At 32.8% G+C, this 17,041-nt stretch overlaps 2 protein-coding genes across 2 annotated transcripts in view; both read right to left on the bottom strand.

The window, feature by feature from the left end:
- The window catches only part of LOC121507523 (membrane-spanning 4-domains subfamily A member 4A-like), a 46,758-nt gene that overhangs the window by 4,892 nt on the left and 24,825 nt on the right, over window positions 1-17,041 (bottom strand). The gene's annotated exons all lie outside the window — the stretch shown is intronic.
- LOC121507525 (membrane-spanning 4-domains subfamily A member 4A-like) lies at window positions 5,493-16,975 on the bottom strand. Its single transcript, XM_041783935.1, has 7 exons — window positions 16,695-16,975; window positions 10,586-10,696; window positions 9,854-9,910; window positions 9,400-9,525; window positions 7,467-7,580; window positions 7,218-7,316; window positions 5,493-7,114 (listed from the first exon to the last, which is right to left on the bottom strand). The coding sequence occupies exons 1-7, from the start codon at window positions 16,830-16,832 to the stop codon at window positions 7,034-7,036; spliced, it is 726 nt and encodes a 241-aa protein (XP_041639869.1). The 5' UTR covers window positions 16,833-16,975; the 3' UTR covers window positions 5,493-7,033.

Raw genomic sequence — 17,041 nt, 5'->3', positions numbered from 1 at the left:
ACACATGAGAGGAAAGACAGAGCCAGGACAGGTACAACAATAATATCTTTATTACAGGTCAGAGATGACTGAATAACAATCCGACAGCACAGGACAGGACAATAATGTCTGAAAGAATTTAGAAAAGACAAAGAAACATGACAAATACAAGCCAGAAAAAAATGTAAAGAAAAAAAAATGTTCGGATTGATTGCGTGAAATGAAGCATGCTGGGAAACCTACACTGATTGTCATGATCTTAACAATCACATGACAGCAACACAGGAAGTAACAGGATTCTGGAAAACAGGAAGTAACTCACCAGACAGCGACTAAGAGATTTCCCAGCAGCCACTGTGAGCGAGCCGGAGGTGATGTACTGAGAGACACAAACCAATATCGAATAAAAGGGTGAACTTTAACATAGAATTGGTTCTAGTTGTTGAAAAGACCATTATTTAGACTTAAAACATGTGCTGAAAAAATGTAGGTCAAATACATCAATATGTAAAAAAAAAAACCCTGATTTCAGTTTGATAAAAAGATGTTTATTCAGAAATCTGAAACTATTTATGGAACATTTCAATGAGCTTAAATCAATACCTGAATAAAATTACTGCTCACAACATTAGGAAGATTAAAACAAGAAAAATGAATAACAGAATTAAAAATTTAAAAAAGATTAAATTGTTTTTAATTTGTTACATTTTTATTAATATGTTGTATATTTTGTAACAGTTATTTAAAACATTTTAAATAAACATTTTACTTACCTAATTATATTCTCAAGGAATGTCATTTCTGATTTAAATGAAACTTTACCTTGTGACATTTGAAATTATTAATAGTTTTAACAAATAATATTTGATTTTAGTTTTTTTTTTCTTAGATAAATATTTGGTGATTGTGTGTTCTTTTATTAGTAAATTAAAATTTTAATGTTAATCAAGAAAAAAAAAATCAATACTTACAAAGCCAGCACCCCAAACAAAGAAACCCATGACCACTGAATAGGTGCCTGCATGAATCACCATGGGGATACCGGACAAGAAGACTATCACGCCAATCATAATCTGAACTGTCTGCAGACACCACAGAAGAAGAAGAAAAAAAAATTAAATCATTATGTACTTCTGTTGTGAAATAAAAGTTATAACGCTGCTGGTCACAGGATGAACAGAATATAACAAACTCTCAGTGAGAAACTAAAATGTATTCTGTATTATGTTAATTAAATACTGTAAACTCTATTATGTAAACTAAATACTGTCTACTCTATCATGAAAACTAAATACTGTATACTCTATCATGTAAACTAAATACTGTATACTCTATCATGTAAACTAAATACTGTATACTCTATCATGTAAACTAAATACTGTATACTCTATCATGTAAACTAAATACTGTATACTCTATCATGAAAACTAAATACTGTATACTCTATCATGAAAACTAAATACTGTATACTCTATCATGTAAACTAAATACTGTAGACTCTATCATGTAAACTAAATACTGTATACTCTATCATGAAAACTAAATACTGTATACTCTATCATGAAAACTAAATACTGTATACTCTATCATGTAAACTAAATACTGTATACTCTATCATGCAAACTAAATACTGTATACTCTATCATGTAAACTAAATACTGTATACTCTATCATGTAAACTAAATACTGTATACTCTATCATGAAAACTAAATACTGTATACTCTATCATGAAAACTAAATACTGTAAACTCTATCATGAAAACTAAATACTGTAAACTCTATCATGTAAACTAAATACTGTATACTCTATCATGTAAACTAAATACTGTATACTCTATCATGAAAACTAAATACTGTATACTCTATCATGTAAACTAAATACTGTATACTCTATCATGTAAACTAAATACTGTATACTCTATCATGAAAACTAAATACTGTATACTCTATCATGTAAACTAAATACTATAGACTCTATCATGTAAACTAAATACTGTACACTCTATCATGCAAACTAAATACTGTATACTCTATCATGCAAACTAAATACTGTAGACTCTATCATGTAAACTAAATACTGTATACTCTATCATGTAAACTAAATACTGTATACTCTATCATGAAAACTAAATACTGTATACTCTATCATGAAAACTAAATACTGTCTACTCTATCATGTAAACTAAATACTGTAGACTCTATCATGTAAACTAAATACTGTACACTCTATCATGCAAACTAAATACTGTAGACTCTATCATGCAAACTAAATACTGTAGACTCTATCATGCAAACTAAATACTGTAGACTCTATCATGTAAACTAAATACTGTAGACTCTATCATGCAAACTAAATACTGTACACTCTATCATGCAAACTAAATACTGTACACTCTATCATGCAAACTAAATACTGTAGACTCTATCATGCAAACTAAATACTGTAGACTCTATCATGTAAACTAAATACTGTATACTCTATCATGCAAACTAAATACTGTAGACTCTATCATGTAAACTAAATACTGTATACTCTATCATGTAAACTAAATACTGTAGACTCTATCATGTAAACTAAACACTGTAGACTCTATCATGTAAACTAAACACTGTTTACTCTATCATGCAAACTAAATACTGTAGACTCTATCATGCAAACTAAACACTGTAGACTCTATCATGTAAACCAAAAACTGTATATTCTATCATGTAAACTTAGTACTTATTCATAATTAAAAATTAAAAACACAAAATCCAAAACTTTTAATTAGCAACATTTACCTATCATGTCAATAATAATATAAAATTAAAAAGCATTTTGTGTTGCAAAGTTTTAATTTGTGTCATTTTTTATTAATTATATGTCTCGTATATCAGCATAATAATTTATTGACTTACATTTTTACTACAAACTTTTAAAATAAACATTTTACTAACTTAATTAAATCCTGAAGGACTATCATTTCTTGAAAAACTAAACAGGGGAGTTTAGAGTTGATCTAAAGGTTCATGGTTAACTAGAATTGAAGAAGAAGATGTAATGACACTATGGTATGTAAAAGAAGAAGTTCAACGAGGTTTAAAGGTTAAAAAAAAGATGAACAAATTAAAGAACATTTAGAAAAAGTTAAAACTGCTTCATGAAGTTGAAAACAGGAACATTTTTTAAAAGAGGTTGAAGCTTCTTATGAGACTGATTCAAACTGTGACAGAAAACCATTTTATCCATTTCTAAATCTGGTGACTGTCACATGATGTATGAAGATGACTTTAATTAGAGTTCCTGCTCCAGTGAGCTGATATGACCAGTTATAAATATGTCTACCATGTGATTGTCTATAGTAGACTCTGACCGTTTCATTTTAATGTCTCTGAAACTTGTTAATGTCTAACAGAAAAGTGAAACAGAAAAATAAAATATAGCGTTTAATTCTATTAAAAACCTGAATGTTTTCAGAATAAAATCACATTTCCCACAATAAAATCACATTGTCACTATGAAATCATAGTTTCACAATAAAATGACATTTTCACTATAAAACCACATTTTCACAATTAAATAACTCACCCCGATAGCCAGAGGATGTCCATGGATGAACCTCTGCGTCCCCAGACACACCTGCTGAAATTCCTGGGGATGGTGAGATGGGTACACCTGGCTGACCACCACCATGCCACCTGATGTGGTTGTAGCTGTCGACGACATCGTTGAGGTCAGATCGTTGGTCCAGGTGAGATCGTTGGTCCTGGTGAGATCGTTGGTCCAGGTGAGATCGTTGGTGACTGAGGCTTCAGGTGAGTTGTGTGTATGTAAAACTCTCTGAGGTTAAATATTGTTCAGTTTCTCCTCTGAGGTCACTGGTGTGGTTTGATGGCTTAATTACTGAGAAACTAGAGCACAGCTGCATAATAAACACCTGTCTGTAGGTAATGAGGAAGAACTTTAGGTAAAGAAGGTTAAGTTAAACCAGAGAGTATAAAAATGTTCAGAGTCAGTCTTTTTGATGCCTTCATTACCCACGCCGATGAAATCGGCAGGGGGTTATGTAAAGGGTTCCGTATCTTTGTTTGTTTGTTTGTTTGTTTGTAAGTATGTGTACAAGATAGCTCGAGAACGGAAAGTTGGATCTTCATCAAACTTTCAGGGAATGTTGGGATAGTGACACGGAAGAATCGATTAGATTTTGGTGATGATCCGCGCACCTGTTCGTTTTTTCTCGGACTTCGAATTTTGAACACCATAGTAATCAATGGGAGCGTGAGTTCCTCGGTGGCGCTGCTTAGGCGTGGGTCTGCCGCCTCAGACGGCCATTCTAGTTTAATCTGATTTAATTTCATACAGCAGAATGAAAAAACATCACCAGTCATATAAATGTGTTCTAAACAAACTAAACTGCATACTATGTCATGTAAACTAAATATCTTCTTTGTATTTCTACATTTTCAACTGTTAAAACGCTCTTAACATCCAGTAAAGTGTAAATAACTGCCATATATGAAAAGTTCTATGTTTTGTGGAATATTGAAAAAAAGCACAAACTCACAGGACATTTTCTGGGCCTTGTATGGTTAAGATGACAAAACAGTCCAGAAACTCAGGGTTAAGTCAATATGATCCTCTCCGTGCAGAGCATCTACAACTAAATGATACAATCAGTAAATGGCTGAAAAGAATGATGCTGATTCAACCTCCTGAATAGTGGAAATAATGCAAGAAAGACAACAAGCATCCTCTGTGATGATAATGATAATCAGAACATCAGTGACAAAGCCTTAATCTAGATTTATCTAACAAGCTCTTTATTGCATCTGGGTCTCTGTTTGACAGAGTCAAATATGGAAAGAAAAACTTGTGTTTGTCCTGAACATCAGGTAACTGCTCCTCAGTTATTTAGTTTTAGATGAATCACTGCTGCTGAGGTGCACAAAGCCCTCAGACTTTTAGATTTATTTTTTGGGCGTTTTTGTGCCTTTATTAGATAGAGGAGGACAGTGGATAGAGTCAGAAACAGGGTCAAGAGTGGGGGAGAGACATGCGGTAAAGGGCCTCAGGCCGGATTTGAACCCGGCTGTCCGCGTACATGGGGAGCACCTTTAACCACTAGGCCACCTGCTCCCCGAGCCCTCAGACTTTTAGAGCAGAGGAACCCCACTAAATCCCATCCTTCTGCCGTTTCTCTGTGAGTTTTTTATTTCTTTTTTTCCAGAATATTTCTGAACTTTCAGGACACAAAAGTAGTTGAACAATTAAAGATGTTTTTATTTTCTGACTTTGTACTCTTGTCATTGTCACACAGCTCTAACGTGGCCTTTTGGTAGAGTTGGTGCAGAAATCACCTCCTGCCCCCCATCAAGAGTTCTGTTCTGCTGAGTGGTGTCATCTGTAAAGAACCTACAGATTCATTAGACAACATCTGGAGTTTGGAATATTTTGGTCAATTTTCACATTTTTCTGTCTGAAGTTTCACTGATATCTTTATCTCAATGTTCTGTTCTGTGAAGAAAATGACGATTTTGGCAAAGAACATTTTTATTTTTCATACAGAAACACTTTTATCACAACAAGCTCAGTGATGAAATCATGTTTATCATATTAGATAAGAAAAATTATAAAGCCATGATTTAGTGTTTTTTAGTGTCTGTACAGCCTCTATTAAAGTAAATACATCTCATTATTATTATCTATTCTTTAGGGTTCATCTTCATCAGTGATGGAGTGTGAAACATTTTTTATCAGTGTTGTGATTTTTAATCTGACCCTTTTAATTCATCTCATCAATGTTTGAAAAGAAATATTTGAATTTCATTCTGAGTGTTCATGTTATATTGATATTAATATCCTGTTAATCTTATGATATTGTTTTTCTCATGGTAATCTCTTGTTATTTACATGTAAATCTCATGTTAATCTTCTGTCATTATGTTATTATGTTATTCACATGTTATCATGTGATTCTTTTTAAAGGGATTTTTGGGATATTTGAAGTTGGGTGGTATGAGGTGGTTTGCTATAGTAGTGGCATTAGCCTCCAGTGATTTCTGTGTCATTTTATCTTGTTGTTATTACGAGCTCAGAGAGAGCCGGTGCATAGCAGCTGTATGTTTTGTCCGCGTAAATTAATGAGTTTTCTGTAAAAATAGGCTGAAAACAGTGAGCAGAGGCTGAAGGGTATAAAATGGTGAAAGCTGCATTGTAAATTAGTGCCTGACAGAGAGGGGATTTTGGGAGAAACGAAGTGCTTTGTGTGTTTTTCACAGCGTGCAGGCGAGCTGACATATTTTCTTGGCCCATTTTTATGTAAATCTTGCAGAAAAAATATTCCCATCCCAAGCCACTATGCACTGGTTCTCTCTGAGTGTTTTCAGACAGACATGGTTCTGGTTCTGGCACTGGTTCCATTCTGGACTCAGAACCTTGATACTTCCTGGCGAACCGGCTTGTGTTCACACCAGTTAAAGCAGAATCAAAGTGGGAGGACATGATGGACGTGTTGTACCACGTCCTGCTCCACTTTGGCCCAAGTCTTTCATGCAGTCCTGGTATTCCCTCTTCAGTTTCTTGAGTAAATCAATTATTTGGTCTGGTGTTCAGGTGAACCCAGCCGTTGCCATCCCTTCCACAAGTTCAGAAAATGACATGGTCTTCCTTGTTCTCCAGCTTCACCTGGAATTCTGTCAATGCCCAGATCACAAACATTTTGTCTCCCCAGCAGACCAGTTCATCTTTTGTTTTCTGCTCATCCTCACAACCTAGAATGTGATACGCCCACTGATGATGTCACAGTTCCCAAGGAAGAACCAACTATTTTTGGTTCCAGCTGAGAACCAACTTTATAGGTTCAGAACCAATTTATTCCCGGTTTGACCGCACCGGCTGGTTCAAATTTTGGTTCAGGAACCAGAACCGGCACGGAGCCCTGCCAGATTGAAAGGCGTATCTGAGCTTGTAATTACAACAGGATCACTGGAGGCTAAAACTAGTACTATAGCCAAGCACCCCATACAACTCAACTTAAGAAATCCTGAAATATCCCTTTAAAGCAGGTGTTTTCTTCAGCGTGTGTAGGCCGGAGGTTCAGTGAGTCCAGGGTGGATCTGGTTCTGGTTCTCTGCGGGTTTTGGGAAGCTAGGAATCTGTAAAACAACAAAAACAAAGAGAAGAAAACATTAATAATGACTCAGCCACAGTCAGAACCACAAAGACTGATCATGTAACCCTATAATAATGGGGGGCTACCTGTTGGGCCGGTACAGCCATGGTGACAGGTACAGTATGTAAAGGTGGTGGAGCCTGGGCAGCCATGGCAGCATTTCCAGGGATGACGTAGACAGACGGCTGTTGATACACAACGACATCAACAAACATCAAACAACGACACACAACAGAACAACCATCACTTTGATTCCTGCTTCCTCACAGTTTTAATTTCAGTGTTTCATGAATAAATGAGCACAGTTACAGGTAGACAGCTCAGTATGAACTCACCTGGTCGTCACAGTTACAGGTAGATCTACAGGCAAATACAGAGACGGTGAGGGAAACAGCAAACTCCAAGACATGGAACACAACCAGGATCCCTGAGAAACCCTGAAACAGTGTCTGTAACGGACAGATCCATATCAATCAAGTTTTCATTTGTAAAGCACCAGTTCATAACAACCCATCAGACCCTTTCCAAAGAGGTCAGGTCTAGACCATGCCCTCTAGTCTAACCCGTAGTTGCTAGAAAAATGTAGATTGCTGTTCTGTTTGCTTTTTTTTTTCCTTTTAATAATTTGTTTAAATGAAATCCTGAATAAAATGACCATCAGTCAGATATCTGTAATGGGGCATTTCCATTAAAAGGAGCAGCACAGCTCCCCTTGGTTTAACTCGGCAGGGTATCACAGTGTGGCAGGGGATTTGCCAAGACCCCTTCCTGAGTGTCATGTCATTGATTTGGAATCATGATCTCAGGCCCTAAAATTATGACAACAAACCGAAAGATTGTGACCACAGACCTAATGCTCCTGACCATGGACACCAGGGATCATGACCATCAACCCAAAGCTGATAACCATAGACTTGGAGATTATGACCACTGACCCAAAGACAGTAACAGTATACCTGAAGCTCCTGATCATAGAGCAAGAAATCATTACCATAGACCCAGAGATCATGACCACAGAGAAAATGCTCTTGACCACAGATCTAATGCTCCTGACCATTGACTCAGAGATCATGATCAAAGACCCAGAGATAATGACAGTGGGCCTAATGCTCCTAACCAAAGACTTCTGCTTGATAGACCAAGAAATCATCTGCATATGCCCACTGTTCCTGAGCACAGACCCACAGATGATGAACACAGACCTGATGCTTCTGACAGTAGACCCAGGGATCATGACGAACAAGAGGTCATGACCATACACCAAAGTATCATGACTATAGAACAAAGCCCCTATCAACAGACCTATAGCTCCTGACCATAGAGTCAGAGATAGTGATTTTAGACCTAGAGAATATGACCATCCACCCAGGAATCACAACCCTAGACCTAAACCTCCTGACTATAGACACAGAGATGATGACCATAGACCCAAAGATTCTGACCACAGTCCCTGTGATTTTTATCATAAACCTAAAGCTCCTAACCATAGACTGAGAGATCATGGCCAAACCCCCAGAGACCTTGACCACAGACCTAACAATTCTGATCCTAGACTTTACAATTCTGACCATATATCTAAATCTCCAGCTAGACCATGTCACCACTGACGCTTCACCAATCCTCCTGTGAATATCGTGCTTCATTTGACCCTTTCAGTGAACAAACTTAACCCTAACATCCAGATACTTTATCTCCTTTACATGAGGTTCTGACTCACTCCTCACCAGGGGGGGTAATCCACTATATACAGCAGAAAACCAGGACCTCAGACTTGGAGATGCTGAACCTGAGTCATCTGCAATCCACCTAATTGTCTGATATAAGACAGATTCACCAAAATCAGTTTGACCTGCAGAATCCGTTTAGACAATCAAGGGGAGGCTGACGACAAAACTCTGCTGAACACCCAAATAAGACTGATAAAGATGATGATGATGAAGGTAAAGATGAAGATGAAGTTGAAGATGAAGATGGCATGAATGTTGGTATGGTTGCAGCAGCTGTTGGTCTTGTTGATAATTGTGAATCTTGTCCTCTTCTGGTCCTCTTCCCTGCTCTCTGTCTGACTCTTTTGTTGTTTCATTGACGTTGTTCCTCCTTCAGTTTTCTTTGTGTAGTTGTTTTATATTAAACATCACTTTGGTCAGAGGTGTGTGTGAAATTTAGAGGAACCATGCAGAGATTATAGCTGTTTATCATTTCTGTCTGTTTTTAAGTATTTTAGCTCTGATTATCCTGCAGGTGTTAAAAATACTTTTAAGAAATTACCATGTATTGTTCACAGTGGGGATCCCAGCAGTAAGTGGTCACTCCTGAAGCATCAAAACTGTACAGGATCATGGCGGTGAATGCTGCTACCGTGGAAACCACATTGAAACCCAATGCAGTGTTTACCTGGAAGAGAGGAGACACATCAGCAGAAAGACAGAGCCAGACAGGTAGGACAATAATATCGATATTACAGGTCAGAGATGACTGAATAACAATCAGACAGGACAGGATGGGACAATAATGTCTGTGAACGAATTTAGAAAAATACAAAGAAACAAGACAAATACTGCCCAAAATGTTATGTAAAAAAAAAAAAAAAAAAATTGTTCAGATAGATGACGTGAAATGAAGCATGCTGGGAATCCTACACTGATTCTCATGATTTTAACAATCACATGACAGCAACACACACAGGAAGTAACAGGATTCTGGCAAACAAGAAGTCACTCACCAGACAGCGACTGAGAGATTTCCCAGCAGCCACTGTGAGCGAGCCGGAGGTGATGTACTGAGAACGAGACACAAAACCACATTGAATAAACGATGAACTTTGACACAGAATTAGTTTGATTGTTGAAAAGATGATTATTTAGACTGAATGATGCTCAGAAATACATGAAGGTCAAATACATTAATATTTAAACAAAGCTGATTTTAGTTTGATAAAAAAAATGTTTATTCGGAAAACAGAAACTCTTTTTGGAACCTTTCAACAAGCTTAAATAAATACCTGAAAGTACTGCTCATGAAAGTAAAAAGATTAATGGAAAGAAAATACATTACAGAATAAGAATGCAAAAAACATCAATATATTTATTTTCTTTCTTTTTGAAGATTTTAAATTTCTGAATTTTTTTAGGGATTTTTTGTATTTCATTATCATTTAAGAAATTAAAGTTTTTATTTGCAACATTTAAAACAAACAGATTACTTAATTACATTTTTAAAGAATGTGACTTCTAATTTAATAGAACTTTTAGTTAAGGCCATATTAAATTGATATTATGATCTTATTATTGATATTATAGTTAATGATGGTTGCTGGGGTTTTTATATGAAAAAACCTGAATTGTAAAAGGGATAAAATTTTACTAGATCAATTATTTCGTTTTTATTTTATTTATTTTTTTTAGTAAATTATTATAATTTCATGGTTAATCAAGAAAAAAATATCAATACTCACAAAGCCGGCACCCCACACAAAGAAACCACTGTACAATCCCAAACTGCCTCCATTTATCACCATGGGGATACCAGACAAGAGGACTAATACTCCGATCATGATCTGAACCGTCTGCAGACACCAAGGAAGAAGAAGAGGAAAAAAAGAATATCAAACACTATTGTTGTAGGGGATACCTTAGAATATGATTGATCACAGGACAAATGAAACAAAACACAGTAAATGAAAAACTACATACTGTATACTCTATCATGTAAACTAAATACTGTATTCTCTATCATGTAAACTAAATACTGTAGACTCTATCATGTAAACTCAATACCGTATTCTCTATCATGTAAACTAAATACTGTATTTTCTATCATGTAAACTTAATACTGTATACTCTATCATGTAAACTAGATACTGTATACTCTATCATGTAAACTAAATACTGTATACTCTATCATGTAAACTAAATACTGTATACTCTATTATATAAACTATATACTGTATACTCTATCATGTAAACTAAATACTGTAGACTCTATCATGTAAACTAAATACTGTATACTCTATCATGTAAACTAAATACTGTATACTCTATCATGTAAACTAAATACTGTAGACTCTACCATGTAAACTAAATACTGTAGACTCTATTATATAAACTATATACTGTATACTCTATCATGTAAACTAAATACTTTATATTCTATCATGTAAACTAAATACTGTATACTCTATTATATAAACTAAATACTGTAGACTCTATCATGTAAACTAAATACTTTATACTCTATCATGTAAACTAAATACTGTATTCTCTATCATGTAAACTAAATACCGTATTCTCTATCATGTAAACTAAATACTGTATTCTCTATCATGTAAACTAAATACTGTAGACTCTATCATGTAAACTAAATACTGTAGACTCTATCATGTAAACTCAATACCGTATTCTCTATCATGTAAACTAAATACTGTATTTTCTATCATGTAAACTAGATACTGTATACTCTATCATGTAAACTAAATACTGTAGACTCTATCATGTAAACTAAATACTGTATTCTCTATCATGTAAACTAAATACTGTATACTCTATCATGTTAACTAAATACTGTGTACTCTATCATGTAAACTAAATACTGTATACTCTATCATGTAAACTAAATACTGTAGACTCTATCATGGAAACTAAATACTTTATACTCTATCATGTAAACTAAATACTTTATACTCTATCATGTAAACTAAATACTGTAGACTCTATCATGTAAACTAAATACTATATTCTCTATAATGTAAACTAAATACTGTATACTCTATCATGTAAACTAAATACTTTATATTCTATCATGTAAACTAAATACTGTACACTCTATCATGTAAACTAAATACTTTATGCTCTAACATGTAAACTAAATACTGTATACTCTATCAGGTAAACTTAATACTTTAGACTCTATCATGTAAACTAAATACTGTAGACTCTATCATGTAAACTAAATACCGTATTCTCTATCATGTAAACTAAATAATGTATTCTCTATCATGTAAACTAAATACCGTATTCTCTATCATGTAAACTAAATAATGTATTCTCTATCATGTAAACTAAATACTGTATACTCTATCATGTAAACTAAATACTGTATACTCTATCATGTAAACTAAATACTGTATTCTCTATCATGTAAACTAAATACTGTATACTCTATCATGTAAAATAAATACTGTAGACTCTATCATGTAAACTAAATACTGTAGACTCTATTATTTAAACATGATGGAGTATACTCTATCATGTAAACTAAATACTTTATATTCTATCATCTAAACTAAATACTGTATACTCTATTATGTAAACTAAATACTGTACACTCTATCATGTAAACTAAATACTGTATACTCTATCATGTAAACTAAATACTGTATACTCTCTTATATAAACTATATACTGTAGACTCTATCATGTAAACTAAATACTGTATACTCTATCATGTAAACTAAATACTGTAGACTCTATCATGTAAACTAAATACTGTATTCTCTATCATGTAAACTAAATACTGTATACTCTATCATGTAAACTAAATACTGTCTACTCTATCATGTAAACTAAATACTGTATACTCTACCATGTAAACTAAATACTTTATACTCTATCATGTAAACTAAATACTGTCTACTCTATCATGTAAACTAAATACTGTATACTCTACCATGTAAACTAAATACTTTATACTCTATCATGTAAACTAAATACTGTATACTCTATCATGTAAACTAAATACTGTATTCTCTATCATGTAAACTAAATACTGTAGACTCTATCATGTAAACTAAATACTGTATTCTCTATCATGTAAACTAAATACTGTATACTCTACCATGTTAACTAAATACTTTATACTCTATCATGTAAACTAAATACTGTATACTCTATCATGTAAACTAAATACTGTATACTCTATCATGTAAACTAAATACTGTATACTCTATTATATAAACTAAATACTGTATACTCTATCATGTAAACTAAATACTGTAGACTCTATCATATAAACTATATACTGTATACTCTATCATGTAAACTAAATACTTTGTATTCTATCATGTAAACTAAATACTGTATTCTCTATCATGTAAACTAAATACTATATTCTCTATCATGTAAACTAAATACTGTATACTCTATCATGTAAACTAAATACTTTATATTCTGTCATGTAAACTAAATACTGTAGACTCTATCATGTAAACTAAATACCGTATTCTCTATCATGTAAACTAAATACTGTAGACTCTATCATGTAAACTAAATACTGTATTCTCTATCATGTAAACTAAATACTGTAGACTCTATCATGTAAACTCAATACCGTATTCTCTATCATGTAAACTAAATACTGTATTCTCTATCATGTAAACTAAATACTGTAGACTCTATCATGTAAACTAAATACTGTATTCTCTATCATGTAAACTAAATACTGTATACTCTACAATGTAAACTAAATACTTTATACTCTATCATGTAAACTAAATACTGTATACTCTATCATGTAAACTAAATACTGTATACTCTATCATGTAAACTAAATACTGTATACTCTATTATATAAACTAAATACTGTATACTCTATCATGTAAACTAAATACTGTAGACTCTATCATATAAACTATATACTGTATACTCTATCATGTAAACTAAATACTTTGTATTCTATCATGTAAACTAAATACTGTAGACTCTATCATGTAAACTAAATACTATATTCTCTATCATGTAAACTAAATACTGTATACTCTATCATGTAAACTAAATACTTTATATTCTGTCATGTAAACTAAATACTGTAGACTCTATCATGTAAACTCAATACCGTATTCTCTATCATGTAAACTAAATACTGTAGACTCTATCATGTAAACTAAATACTGTATTCTCTATCATGTAAACTAAATACTGTAGACTCTATCATGTAAACTCAATACCGTATTCTCTATCATGTAAACTAAATACTGTATTTTCTATCATGTAAACTAAATACTGTACACTCTATCATGTAAACTAGATACTGTATACTCTATCATGTAAACTAAATACTGTATACTCTATCATGTAAACTAAATACTGTATACTCTCTTATATAAACTATATACTGTATACTCTATCATGTAAACTAAATACTGTAGACTCTATCATGTAAACTAAATACTGTATTCTCTATCATGTAAACTAAATACTGTATACTCTATCATGTAAACTAAATACTGTATACTCTATCATGTAAACTAAATACTGTAGACTCTATCATGTAAACTAAATACTATATTCTCTATAATGTAAACTAAATACTGTATACTCTATCATGTAAACTAAATACTTAATATTCTATCATGTAAACTAAATACTGTAGACTCTATCATGTAAACTAAATACTGTATTCTCTTTCATGTAAACTAAATACTGTATTCTCTATCATGTAAACTTAATACTTTAGACTCTATCATGTAAACTAAATACTGTATACTCTATCATGTAAAATAAATACTGTATACTCTATCATGTAAACTAAATACTTTGTATTCTATCATGTAAACTAAATACTGTAGACTCTATCATGTAAACTAAATACTATATTCTCTATCATGTAAACTAAATACTGTATACTCTATCATGTAAACTAAATACTTTATATTCTGTCATGTAAACTAAATACCGTATTCTCTATCATGTAAACTAAATACCGTATTCTCTATCATGTAAACTAAATACTGTAGACTCTATCATGTAAACTAAATACTGTATTCTCTATCATGTAAACTAAATACTGTAGACTCTATCATGTAAACTCAATACCGTATTCTCTATCATGTAAACTAAATACTGTATTCTCTATCATGTAAACTAAATACTGTAGACTCTATCATGTAAACTAAATACTGTATTCTCTATCATGTAAACTAAATACTGTATACTCTACAATGTAAACTAAATACTTTATACTCTATCATGTAAACTAAATACTGTATACTCTATCATGTAAACTAAATACTGTATACTCTATCATGTAAACTAAATACTGTATACTCTATTATATAAACTAAATACTGTATACTCTATCATGTAAACTAAATACTGTAGACTCTATCATATAAACTATATACTATATACTCTATCATGTAAACTAAATACTTTGTATTCTATCATGTAAACTAAATACTGTAGACTCTATCATGTAAACTAAATACTATATTCTCTATCATGTAAACTAAATACTGTATACTCTATCATGTAAACTAAATACTTTATATTCTGTCATGTAAACTAAATACTGTAGACTCTATCATGTAAACTCAATACCGTATTCTCTATCATGTAAACTAAATACTGTAGACTCTATCATGTAAACTAAATACTGTATTCTCTATCATGTAAACTAAATACTGTAGACTCTATCATGTAAACTCAATACCGTATTCTCTATCATGTAAACTAAATACTGTATTTTCTATCATGTAAACTAAATACTGTACACTCTATCATGTAAACTAGATACTGTATACTCTATCATGTAAACTAAATACTGTATACTCTATCATGTAAACTAAATACTGTATACTCTCTTATATAAACTATATACTGTATACTCTATCATGTAAACTAAATACTGTATTCTCTATCATGTAAACTTAATACTTTAGACTCTATCATGTAAACTAAATACTGTATACTCTATCATGTAAAATAAATACTGTAGACTCTATCATGTAAACTAAATACCGTATTCTCTATCATGTAAACGAAATAATGTATTCTCTGTCATGTAAACTAAATACCGTATTCTCTATCATGTAAACTAAATACTGTATACTCTATCATGTAAACTAAATACTGTAGACTCTATCATGTAAACTAAATACTGTATACTCTATCATGTAAACTATATACTGTATACTCTACCATGTAAACTAAATACTGTATACCCTTCAACAAGGTGTAAAGGTAAAAAAGAAGAAGTAATTAAACATTATTTTTAAATGTCAACACTGATGTATGGAGTAGAAAAGAGGAACATTTTTTTAAAAGAGGATGTTGTTCTCATGAAACTGACTCAAATTGTGACAGAAAACCATTTTATCCAATATATTTAATTTATTTCCCTAATCAGGTGACTTTCACATGATCTATGAAGATGATTTTAATTAGAGCTCCTGCTTCAGTCAGCTGATATGACCAGTTATAAACATATCCATCATATGATCAATGTCGCCAGTAGACTCTGATCAGTTTGTTTTTAATGTCTCTGAAACTTTCTGTATACTCTATCATGTAAACTAAATACTGTAGACTCTATTATATAAACTATATACTGTATACTCTATCATGTAAACTAAATACTGTAGACTCTATCATGTAAACTAAATCATGATCAGTTTGTTTTTAATGTCTCTGAAACTTTCTAATGTCTAACACAAAAGTTCAATCAGAAATAAAACACAACGTTTAATTGAAGGAAACACACAAATGTCTGTTTTCACAATAAACTAAAATTTTCAACAATAAAATCATATTTTCACAATAAAACAACATTTTCACAATAAAATAACTCACCCCGATAGCCAGAGGATGTCCCTGGATGAACCTCTGCGTCCCCAGACACACCCGCTGACCTTCCTGGGGAAAATGAGATGGGTACACCTGGGTGACCACCACCATGCCACCCGATGTGGTTGTAGCTGTCGATGACATCGTTGTGGTGAGATCGTTGGTCCAGGTGTGATCGCTGGTGACTGAGGGTTCTGGTGAGTTGTGGGTATGTAAAAAGACTCTGAGGTTATCAATCAGTTTCTCCTCTGAGGCCACTGGTGTGGTTTGCTGGCTTTATTGCCGAGAAACTAGAGCACACGTGAATGATAAACAGGTAATGAGGAAGTACTTTATGTAGAGAAGGTGGACTT

The sequence above is a fragment of the Cheilinus undulatus genome, linkage group 3 (assembly GCF_018320785.1).
Source record: "Cheilinus undulatus linkage group 3, ASM1832078v1, whole genome shotgun sequence".
NCBI classification, from domain to species: domain Eukaryota; kingdom Metazoa; phylum Chordata; class Actinopteri; order Labriformes; family Labridae; genus Cheilinus; species Cheilinus undulatus.
Note: the sequence above shows the minus strand (reverse complement) of the source record. Positions and strands in the feature narration are given on the sequence as shown.

Excerpts from the sequence above, each read along its gene's own strand:
- LOC121507525 (XM_041783935.1), bottom strand. The coding sequence starts at position 16,832 with ATGTCATCGACAGCTACAACCACATCGGGTGGCATGGTGGTGGTCACC. Across the intron at positions 10,697-16,694 it reads GACATCCTCTGGCTATCGGG|ACGGTTCAGATCATGATCGG; the intron begins GTGAGTTATTTT and ends TGGTGTCTGCAG. Across the intron at positions 9,911-10,585 it reads TTGTGTGGGGTGCCGGCTTT|TACATCACCTCCGGCTCGCT; the intron begins GTGAGTATTGAT and ends TCTCGTTCTCAG.